This window comes from Myotis davidii, unplaced genomic scaffold (assembly GCF_000327345.1).
Source record: "Myotis davidii unplaced genomic scaffold, ASM32734v1 scaffold2798, whole genome shotgun sequence".
NCBI classification, from domain to species: Eukaryota; Metazoa; Chordata; class Mammalia; order Chiroptera; family Vespertilionidae; genus Myotis; species Myotis davidii.
Window position 1 is genome coordinate 516,923 of NW_006289553.1, and position 11,267 is coordinate 528,189.

Genomic DNA, 11,267 nt, shown 5'->3' on the forward strand with positions numbered 1-11,267 from the left:
CCGTTGAGATCACGCTGACACTGAGAGGCGGGGGGCGGGGCCAGTGGAGGGGGATTTCCTGTGTAAGCCAGGACAGGCTCTCACAGAAGCTGATACTGACAGATTACCTCCAGGACGCGATTTTAGGGGACTCTCACTTTCTTCTCTACACTTCTGGGCACTGGCTTTTAAAAACATGCTCATTTTGTAAGACCCGCGTTTGGGAGGTCAACGGATGTGGCCACCTTGTCCCCCGACATGTCCCTGCCCCGTGGGAGGCCACCTGTGCAGCGAGGCGCTTTTCCCCTAGCAACGCCTGTCTCACGGAGGGGCATGTTGGGGCAGTTCCCTCGAGCTTACCTGGACGGGTGGCTCAATCGTTATCCAGGCCGGAAGCATGAGACTGGGGTTCAGAGGCTGGGTGCCCACGCGGAAGTACACGCCGCCCCTGGAATCACAGGCCCACACGTGCTGGTTTCCACACGCCAAGCTTGTCAGTTTTGCAGCTCCTGGAGACAAGGAAACACACAAACACGAGTTACCTCTGTAAAATGACTACTCTTTCACGGACTCTATCAACTTTAATTTTACTTTGCAAAGGAAGAGATGAGGAGCGTGACCAAGACCACCTGCCAGGCGCCACACAGCAGCCCCTCTGTACCAGGCGAGGCCGTCCCGGTGCCGTCAGCCCGGGGCCCTGAGCCACTGAGTACGGGGACTCGTATCTCCACGTGGGCTTGTGGTTAGCGCCTTCAGAGGCGATATTACCAGCAACAGCAATAGGGATGAGCGGAGAGGATGCACCCTTCACTGCTGACCCAGCTGGAGGTAAGGTGAGCGAACACAGCCCCCGAACCTTCACTGTTCTGTTCCTATTTCTCCTTGTGGGTTAAGCTGATTTGAAGAGGTAGGGAGGTAGGAGGAGCCTTTAAAGAGAAACCACATTTGATTGACAGTCTCTCTGGCAACCACCAACAGCTGCTGTGGGGCGGGGTTGCAGCCAGGCCCTCACTTTGAACCTCATCACAGCACCCAGTGTCCCGTCCACGTGAGGCCATCGGGACCAGACACGGAGGCATGTGCCTAGGGTCCCACGGTGGGGACATGGCTCAGTTAGGAGGCTGAGGGTGAAGCCAGGGTGGCCTGACCCCACACCAGCTACCTTGGCCCCTGGGAAACCACATCCAGAGCGCAGACCTCATGGTTCAGTTTCATCAGCTCTGACACATGGACCGACCTGGTCACCCCGTCCTGTCAAGTTATGGGCCATTTTACCACCCCAGAGGGTTCCCTCAGGCCCCTTCCCGTCACTGCCAGGCCACGACCCTGTGGATTTCTACCACAGGGAGTCCGGCCTCACCTGGGCCTCCACGGAAACAGTCCCAGGTGCACGCTGGGTGTGGCTTCTCCCGCTCAGGGTCCCTTTCACGGCCGAGGACGATTCCCCTGCACCAGACACCACGCGAGCCCATCCGTTCACCTGTGAGGCACGTTTGGGCCACCTCCGCGCCTTGCTGTTGGGAGGAAAGCTGCTCTGCGCATTCTGGCAGAAGAACTCTGGGAGCAGCGGTTTCTCTGGAGTAACGCCCAGGAGTGGAGCTTCTGGGCCCCAGAACAGATGTTCACCTGGCCAGTGTCCCCTGTGACATGACACACCCACCAGCATCCGCTGCGGCACCTCTTCTGCCACCCCTTCTAGTAGGCGTGAGGGTATCTTGCCGCGTTTAACCTGCGCCCGAGAGCCCTGGTGCTGAGACTCCGGATGTGCTTCCGGGGCACTTGTGTGTCTTCTCTTGAGAAGTGTCCATTCAGGTCTTTTGCCCATTTTTCAAGCCGAGTGGTTTGTCATCGATGACCAAGCCAGAGGGCGGGTCATCTGGACTTTAAAACTGGGGAAGAGGTGGTGCAGCTGCCCTTGCTGGCGGTGCTGCCTTGGCACCCCACGCAGTTGCCCTGGCATCGGATGACTGCCCACATGTCTGCACCAATGGGCATGGGTCTTGCTGTAGCAATCCTGTCACGTGCCTTTAGTAGAACTCCCACAACACAAGTCCTCAGCACCCCTTTGTGCATTTCTCAAAGACAATGGTTTCTCTTCTGCTGAAATTAACTGCCTTTTCCTCCCAGTATTTTATAGGATGGCTTACCAGGGAATTCAAGAGACTCCCTAGGGATCTGTTACGTATTAAAACATTTGTACCAATCAAAGTAAAGGAGCTTCAGCAGTAAGTCCCAGAAGTAGCTGAGAAATGCTAATTGGAAGGCAATGCTATGCTGGGGTCTGCAGCTGCCATGAGAGCACCTCCAGGCAGCAGCTGCCTTGGGAGTCACCTGGGGGGAGTCACCTGGGAGAGGCACACTGGCAGCCGCTCGGAGCGAGGGGACACACCATGCAGAACACACAGTCACAGTATCAGGGGCACATTCCTTTAGAACAAATACAGAAGCTGCTGGAACCTCAACGGCCTCAACCAGCTGATCCTGGACCGAAGAGCAGGGCAAAGCAGGGAACGGCCCATGGGGCTCACTCCGCTCTCCCGGCTCCTGTCCGTCCACAGAGGGAGGGAGGGGAGGTCGGGCAGGTGGCAGACACCCTGCCCTCTCACACACTCCATGGCTCCCAGTCCCGAGTTAAGCGGGGCCCCATCCGACCAGCGGGAGATGAGCAGAAGTGACTGTCCCCCCTGAATGGAACCACTGGAGCTGGCAGGGCCCTCCAGCTGCAGTGCCTGAGGGGCCGGGCGCAGAGCACCGGGGGACCAGTGCTCCCACCCCGGGCACAATGGCCCTAAGACCGAGGCTGACAGCTAAGCTGGCGGGAGAGCAGGCGGCATTCACTGTGAAGTCGCTGATACTGGGGCCTGTCGCTATGCAGCCCAACCAACACACGCAATTTTCCTGCCACCTTCGGGTTTCTCTCTCCCATTAAAAATAAGTTTTAATTACTTTATTCAACAGATCAGACTTCTTCCCTTAACAGCAAGGGGCACCTACTTGGTGTTTTACTGTATCGGGCTGCACACTTTCCTGCGCAGATTTCCAAAGGCATGACTGACACCAAGCACTTCCCCATCCCGCGCTGAGACCCATGACTGTCATCGCAGACCGCACTGTGCTGACCCCTGTGCCTGACAGTGCACATGTGCCAGGGCTCTTAAACATCCACAAAGGATGCCAACTGTGGGGAGCCGATATAGGGTTAAGCCTCCGACTGACCTGTTGGCAAAGTCACAAACAGGTCTTCTGAGTCTTAAACAACCCAATCTGAGAGGTGGCCGCTGATTTACACGCGCTATCCTTTAAAAAATAAAAAAGGGGGAATTTGCGGGAAGCCGGTCCATCCTTGCTGCTTGACACAGTCGCTGCAGGGAAGAAACATCTGCACAGCATGTTCCAATAGGATTAAAATCAAATGGTATAAATACAGATGTAATGGGAGAATAAAGGGAGAATCTCGCTATGCTGATCAACTGAACGCTGCCTCCGTGTCATTCCTTCTTCGATGACTCCGTCCACACCTTTGGGAACCCCTGGACCTGCAGGGGCTGGACCCCAACAGCAAATCTGCTTCCAAAAACTAAGGTTGTAATAAATTGCAAATTCCATGCTGTTGTTATAACTGGGCTCAATAGTGAAACATTTAAGAATTCTCTTCATTTCACCTAAAGCAGCAATTGATTTGGTAGCTTGCACAGGGGCAGAAGAGGGATGCTACCCCTTTAAGAAGAAATTAAAGGCAGAAACTGTGTTCATGACTTGACACTTTGCTCCTTAAAATTGCAACTTCTGTGTGCCATATGGGGAAGACCAGTGACATTCCAGACTTTACAGTGACCTGGCACAGCCAAGGTCAATGCCAGCACGAGGTAGCCCAGCTCGCGTGGTCAGCACCGGGAAGACAGGCTTCCACTTGAAGGTTCTAAGGCTGGGGCACTAGTACCGAGGCCAGGACTGAGAGCAGAGGCCAGCCATCCCTGAGGCAGCTCACATTCTACAGGATGCTCCTGCCACCATCTCTCCGCGGTGGGCGCTGTTCCCCTTAGGAAGGTGAGGAACTGGGTTTAACGGGAAGACAGCAGCTTGCCAGGCCCAGCCCTGGGCACAGCTAGCACTGCCTCTGCTGTGAGTCCCGCTCCTCAGCCTGGCCTCCTGCCACCTGCTGTGTGACCCACTCCGGGCTTGGCTGGATCCTGGCACTGGTTTGCTAAGGATGAATTTGCAGGCAGGAGGCTGGGGGGCTCCGTCCTCTGCGCCTGCACCACCGGCAGCAAGCACCCACTCCTGCGCTCAGACAGCCAAGCACATCCCGACTCAGATGCAGCTCCCCCTCAAATGGAGACTCATCCCCCGAAGCTGTTTCTCCCCAAAAACCATGGCCACCACCCCAGTGAAGCCCAAAGGCACCTCCAAGCCCTGCCCTGCTCTAGCCGCCAGATGCGTCAGGAGAAATGGGCTGAACATGCAGGGAGGCAGGGCTGTGGGCTGGAGCCTCAGGCAGGGAGGCCCCGGCGGAGCTGGTGCGCTGGGTGGAGCCAGGCACGATGCCCACTCCCTCTGCACCAAGCTCTCAGTGTGGCAGGACACAAACCGCACCTGGGCTTTGTGCCTCCACCGGGAACCTCAGCATCTCCCACATAGGTCTGGCTGGGGCTGTGGGGTGGGCTGGGGCAGACAGGAGGGCCACGGCCATCTGTGACAACTAACAACGGCTGGCAAATGCTCTCAAAGGTGGAACAGTGGCCCTGGTGCTGGGATTAGGTTCAAAAGACAGTGTGAGGACGTGTACCTGGGTTGCAGGTTCAATCCTGGCCCTAGTCAGGCTCCTACGGGAGGCAACCAATCGATGTGTCTCTCTCACATCTGTCTCTCTCACATCTGTGTCTCTCTCACATCTGTCTCTCTCACATCTATGTCTCTGTAAAAGTCAAGGAAAAAAATATCCCTTGGGTGAGGATTAACAAACACAAAAACATGACCCTGGGCAATGCCCAGCTCTGGCCAGAGCGAGCTTGCCTAGCGGAGGGCCGCCGGCTGCTGCAGCTGCGCTGGATGTGTGGGGCCTGGCTGGACAACAGATGAAGGCCTCCGCATGGCACCCTGTGGAGCCACCTGGGCCGAGACCTGCGCTGGGTGGTGAGCGGCCCCTGCATCAGGAGGTGCAGCCTTCTTGCTCTTCCCGCTCCATATTTGTGTGGAGGGCTTGTGGCTGAATTCTCAAACATCAAGTGCTTGCACAGCAATGCTGGCTGTCAGCTTACCGGGAGACCATATGGCAGAGTATTTCTAGGGCCCATCTGGACCCTCTGGAGCCCCTGGCACACCCTCCGCCTCAGACCAGCGACACCTAAGCTGCCGTTCAATCAAGAATCTGCCTGTAGCCCTAACTGGTTTGACTCAGTGGATAGAGCATCGGCCTGCGGGCTGGAGGGTCCCAGGTTCAATTCCAGTCAAGGGCATGTACCTTGGTTGCGGGCACATCCCCAGTGGGGAGTGTGCAGGAGGCAGCTGATCGATGTTTCTCTCTCATTGATGTTTCTAACTCTATTCCTCTCACTTCCTCTCTGTAAAAAAATCAATAAAATATATATATTTTTAAAAAAGAATCTGCCTGAATAACCTTATGTTTGGGCTCATCCTATTACCTCATTTCTTAGAACACAAATGAACGATTTATAAAAGGCACCTGCTGTGTGGCCCGGCCTGTAACCAGAGGAGACTCGGAGAAGAGCAGAGGGAGGTGCAGTGTCAATCCCATCTGACTGAGCACCGAGCCTGCTAGCTGAGCACCGAGCCTTGCTCGCTGAGCACCGAGCCTTGCTTGCTGAGCACCGACCCTTCATAGCTGAGCACCGAGCCTTGCTAGCTGAGCACCGAGCCTTCCTAGCTGAGCACCGACCCTTCCTAGCTGAGCACCGAGCCTTGCTAGCTGAGCACTGAGCCTTGCTAGCTGAGCACCGAGCCTTGCTCGCTGAGCACCGAGCCTTGCTTGCTGAGCACCGACCCTTCATAGCTGAGCACCGAGCCTTGCTAGCTGAGCACCGAGCCTTCCTAGCTGAGCACCGACCCTTCCTAGCTGAGCACCGAGCCTTGCTAGCTGAGCACCGAGCCTTCCTAGCTGAGCACCGACCCTTCCTAGCTGAGCACCGAGCCTTGCTAGCTGAGCACTGAGCCTTGCTAGCTGAGCACCGAGCCTTGCTCGCTGAGCAGCTATTCTATGCTGGGAGGAGACAGTAAGCGGGTCACTGATCCTGGCGCAGGACACGCCATTTTTCAGGCTGCAAAGCACGAAGCTGCATGCCATATTCAGACTGGCAGAGGCAATGGCACCAACGGGATTACTTGAAGCAGTTCTTTGCGGCAGTTTCCTCCGAGTCTGCTCCTGAGTCTGAAAACCCCCAAACAAGGTGGGAAGTGAAGCTCCTACAAAAGTAAGAAGCCCATTTAATCTGCAAGAGCAGCTAATCAACCTCTGAAAGCCAGCAGCTTACAAAGCGTCATACGAGAATTCACACAAGTGGAACCCAGGGGCCCGTCACACCCACAGGCATGACACACAGGACGGCATACCTAGCTGGGCAAGGTCCAGCCGGGTCCAGTGCAGGCCGGTGGGGCAGCTGGCGGACAGCGTCCTGATGAACACCTGGCCCAGGCTGTCCAGCGCCCACAGAGCGTCCTGGCAGGCGGCGTAGGCTCTCATCTCGGTGTCGGGAGGCAGTTGCACCGTGGACGGGCGGGACTGCGCGTGCTGGGCGCTCACGCTGCACAGGTCCTTGCTGCCCTGGCACAGCCACAAGGAGCTGCCTGCAGGAGAGTTCAGGGGTGTCACTGACAAAAGCAGCCGCTGCCTCTGGACAGCTGATACCAATGGCTCCCTTGCTCCCTCGCCACCGTGACAGAAGCTCCATGTGCATTAAGGTAGCGTTGGAGGGCACACCACGACTGAGCAAGAAACAAGCCCAGATATTTTAAAGAAGTGAGAGAAAGCAGGGCTTATGGGATTTTAGGAAGGCTACGATGTTGGCCCAGTGGCTCTGACCCAGTGCTATGATGAAACACTTGGTGTGCTCCCTCCGCGCTCTGGAGGGCGTGGGGTCAGAGGCCTCAGAAGCACAGAACCCAGGGGCTGGCCTGCTCTGCCGGGGCTGGGCCTGCAGAAGCTGGAAAGCCTTCCTTTCCTGTCCCTCCACCATGTTCAGATCCTTAGGTGAAGAAGATTCAGCTTAAAATGCAAATAACCCCCCAGGAAGTGAAAAGCTTGGGTACTTGCATTATCTAAAACACGATCTAAAACCCGTGGCCAGGATGTTTTGGAATTCAAGATTCCTTTGGTTTGAAGACCTAGGGTAGTGATGGCGAACCTATGACACGCGTGTCAGAGGTGACACACGAACTCCTTTTTTTGGTTGATTTTTCTTTGTTAAATGGCATTTAAATATATAAAATAAATATCAAAAATATAAGTCTTTGTTTTACTATGGTTGCAAACATCAAAAAATTTCTCTATGTGACACGGCACCAGAGTTAAGTTAGGGTTTTTCAAATGCTGACACGCCGAGCTCAGAAGGTTCGCCGTCACTGGCCTAAGGCAGTACCCCGGCCTGTGTTAAGTCCAGGCCCGCAGCGCCCGGAACGCAGTAACACGGCTGCAGCGCGTCAGTCCGCGTGCGCAGGCCCCCTGGCGCCATGGCCCGCTGGGATGGCTGGGAGTCACTGCTGCCAGCCCCGGCGGCTACACTGCATGTTCCCCTCCTCAGGACGTGCTGTCATGACTCACTCAGCTTCACTGCTCTGGATCCTGCTCTCCTGGTCAAGTGGGCCCAGCCCAGGGGCCCCGGCTCAGCCCACAAGGGCTACTGGCCTGTGACACAAGCCACCTGGTCTCTGGTTCACTCAGCCACGCCCCCACCCCAACAAGGCCACAGACGGACTGTGGCTTTCACCACCACGGCCACGGCACTGCTCTCCACCAACCTTCCTTCGTGGGAGCAGGGGAGGCCAATACAAAGGCCCATTTGGTAGCAGAAGCTGTCCCGCGGGGAACAACGTTGTTCCAGTGAGTGCCTGGAAAGAAGAAACAGAAGCAGGTGTTCGAGAAAGAAGGAACTACCCACCCCCCAGAGCGTGGGTGCTAGACCACAGCGGGCCCTGCAGCTCACTGCTGGTCCCGGCCTGTCCTTACACGGAGGGCTGAGCCAGCACTCGAGAGCCGCCCGGCCCTCTGTGGGCACCGGCAAGCAGAGCCAGACTTGCCCAGGGACGAGGAGCTGGTGAAAACCCACAAAGCAGGGGTGCGTTTACAGGAAGGGGGGTGCGTGTGGACTTGCACCGCATTACAGATCTAGAGCCTGGCATTTTCAACAGCATAACGTTCCTCCAGGAAACGGACTGTTCTCTTCTTAGGCTCTTCAGGTTTTGGGTGTTTTTTTTTTCATTTAACTAAAAAATTATTAATGCAAAACTGAGCTCCATTTGCTTTCTATCATAATAGGTCCCCAGTGGAGACTGATCGCACACCACCAGACCCTGGGATCCAAGCGGCAGCAACGACAGATGGAGGAGGGAATCGGACAGGCACCAAGAATGCCTCCGTCCCGATCACCCCACACTGGCCTCTGTCGCCTTCGCAGGCCGAGCGCCTGGCGCTTTCCTTGACACGCTGGCCCCTGCCTCTGAGGGAAGCCGCCTCAGGCGGCGCGAAGTCTAAGCAGTGCACCCACCGATGAGACTCCCCTTGGCGACGTGCAGGTCATTCTTGCCCGAGGAGATCCAGACGCCGTTGTTGTTGACCCCCAGGAGGCTGGGCTGGCACTGAAGCTGCTGAGACCAAAACGCCGTGCGCAGCTTGTCGGCCACCTTTTCCACGGGCGCCTGGGCCGCCGTAGCCACCGAGTGCGTGGCGTGCATGATGGTCTGGAACAGGCTGCACTGGTCGAACACCACGTAGTCGGTGATGCTCACCTGTGGGAGCGGGCAGACGCTGTCAGGGCCGTCCTCCCGCCGCGCGCACCTGCGTGTCAGTGACGGAGAGCGGGCAGGACACCACCAGGCTGCTGTCGTGACCCCGGGGGTTGGATTTGGAGGTGGAAAAGGTCACCTTTCACACACTTTCTATCACGTGGATCTGTTACAAGCCAGTGACTGAACATCACCCCCTTACACCTCCACGTCTTTTGTTCCAGTTAGTGAGAGAATTGTTTTGTTTTTAAATTTAGGTATTTCTCATGGGCACCCATGTACAATACTTAGACTATACAATAATAAGACTTAAGGAGGTATTTTAAGTAATAAGTTATTATCTAAACCAGGCAGTTAGTCCTTATGCCAGGCCAACAGCCTAAAGCCCCCTCTTGGACTGGAGGCAGCACCCGGCTCAGATGCCAGGCCCTTGCTTCTCTCACGTGACCTGAAAGGTGCTTTTCCAGGCGCCTCCCGAGGAGACCCTCCTGCTCTCTCTAAAAGGCTTTCACGCACGTACCTGCCCTGCTGGGCCTGACCACAGGGGACTCGCTGCCCTATCCTAGGATAGTCTCGTGCAGGTGCCGGGCCCAAGTCTCGCACAAGGAAGTGTTGAGTGAAAGGGAGCTCCATTTACAAAACACAGGAATGAAAAGGAGATTCCTGTAAAAGTCAGCACTGGGTGCAAACACTCCCTTGGTCAGTGCGCTGCAGCCCTAACCGAAGCAGAGCGGAGGCTTCACCGTCGGGCCCCCGAGGCCCCGTTCTCAGCCCGGAGCCCTCAGAATGCTGGGCCCGCACACGCTGGCGCTGTGACCACTCGGGGAGCCCGCGCTTCCCGGTGTGTGCCCCTCGCCAAGGCCACCCCAGATCTGGGACAGACGCAGTCCCAGCACCCAGGACCTGCGGATGAGCAGGATGCAGATGTAAATAAAGTTCAGCAGCCAAACAGTGCTGCTCTCATGCTACAGAGAGTCAGTCTTTAGTAATTACACTAACTGCTTTCCAATACCTCAAAGGTGATTCTGCCGATTAAATTTCTCTAAAGATAATGATCTGAACATTATGATAAAACGTACCTGCTTTCCTCTTGGCTACTTAAAAACAGAATTTAGTACGCATGTACAGGTGAGCGCGTGTGTGTGCGTGTGTGTGTTAAACCATGTAACATGGTGACGAGTAGAGAGAAGGTATTTTAAGGTCCTCGTGTAACTCTTCAAGTGGCACCTGGCATGTAGATTAGAGACGTCTGTACACATAGGCACACTCATCAAAGAGCAAACACACTGACTTCCCTGCATTCACACCTCAGGGACCAAGAGCAAGAAGGCAGGTCTGAGGCGACAGTGAGACCTGAGAACACCACGCTGAAGCGACGCTGCGTGTTCACAGCTGTGAGGGCACCGCAGCCTCACCTGCCCCACGGGGAGTAGACCCCCCTTTGAGAACATCCTAGCCACCTGGCTGGCACCAACTCACAAAAGGGGGCTGATGACACCCTCCCTTTCGGGAGCCAGCAGAGGGTTCCCCTGTTGAAATGCCTCCCGCTCAGAGTACTTCCGAACAAGCAGAGAGAGGGACTGTAATTGTGGGTTGGGTTTCCCAACCCTATTGTCTAGTCTCTTTTCTTAGCGCGTCTGTCAGAATTAAACATCATTATTACCCAGGTCTTCGAATGGACACCAAGGGTTTATGGCACGTAAAGTAGATTTCTAAACACCCACAGAAACAGGCTGCGCTCTGAGCAGAGCTCCACGAGGCACCTCCTCAGGTGGGAAGTCTAGGTGTCTCCAGTTGCTGACTCAGTAAACTGAGCAGTGTTACCCCCCCCCGCCCCCCCATCTCTTTAGGGCAAAGGGAGGGGCTGCAAGGGGGCAGCAGCCCCACCCCAGGGAGACCCGGGCCGACCGGAACACCCACTTGCCACCAGTGGTCGTCCTCCCCTTGGGGCTTCTTGGGAACAATGCCGGTTCTGAACCAGAGGGTTCCGTGGATGTCCAGCGCCCACAGGGTCTGCTGGTCCCCGAGCGCCACACAGACAGGTTCCAAGGCCTGCCTTTCGCTGAAATGGAGGAGGACATGGGAGTCAGCATCCAGGCGAAGCCCCAGCGGGTCTAGGACTGCCAGCAGAGGGCGCCCTGGGGGGCCGGCCTGGGAGAAGACACCCCACCCACACGATCCCAGGAAGGAAGCCGCATTTTGAATTAAGTTACTGTGCAACATCAATTGTTCAAACGCGTTGTAGCTTCTGAAAGACATACACAGACCCAGAATGACAGGAAAGCTCCTGGAAGAAAATAGCCTAAGAAAAAAGTGGGCAGAGGCCCAGCAGG

General features: G+C 56.0%; 1 protein-coding gene across 2 annotated transcripts in view; it reads right to left on the bottom strand.

Moving 5' to 3' along the window:
• TECPR2 (tectonin beta-propeller repeat containing 2) overlaps window positions 1-11,267 on the bottom strand; it is a 64,264-nt gene that overhangs the window by 16,626 nt on the left and 36,371 nt on the right. For both annotated transcript variants that reach the window (XM_006761986.2, XM_015562801.1), the window contains exons 12-16: window positions 10,855-10,996; window positions 8,697-8,937; window positions 7,951-8,040; window positions 6,547-6,780; window positions 340-488 (exon numbers count right to left, since the gene is read on the bottom strand). In XM_006761986.2, coding sequence (XP_006762049.1) covers window positions 340-488; window positions 6,547-6,780; window positions 7,951-8,040; window positions 8,697-8,937; window positions 10,855-10,996 — 856 coding nt within the window. The remainder of the gene's footprint in view (window positions 1-339; window positions 489-6,546; window positions 6,781-7,950; window positions 8,041-8,696; window positions 8,938-10,854; window positions 10,997-11,267) is intronic.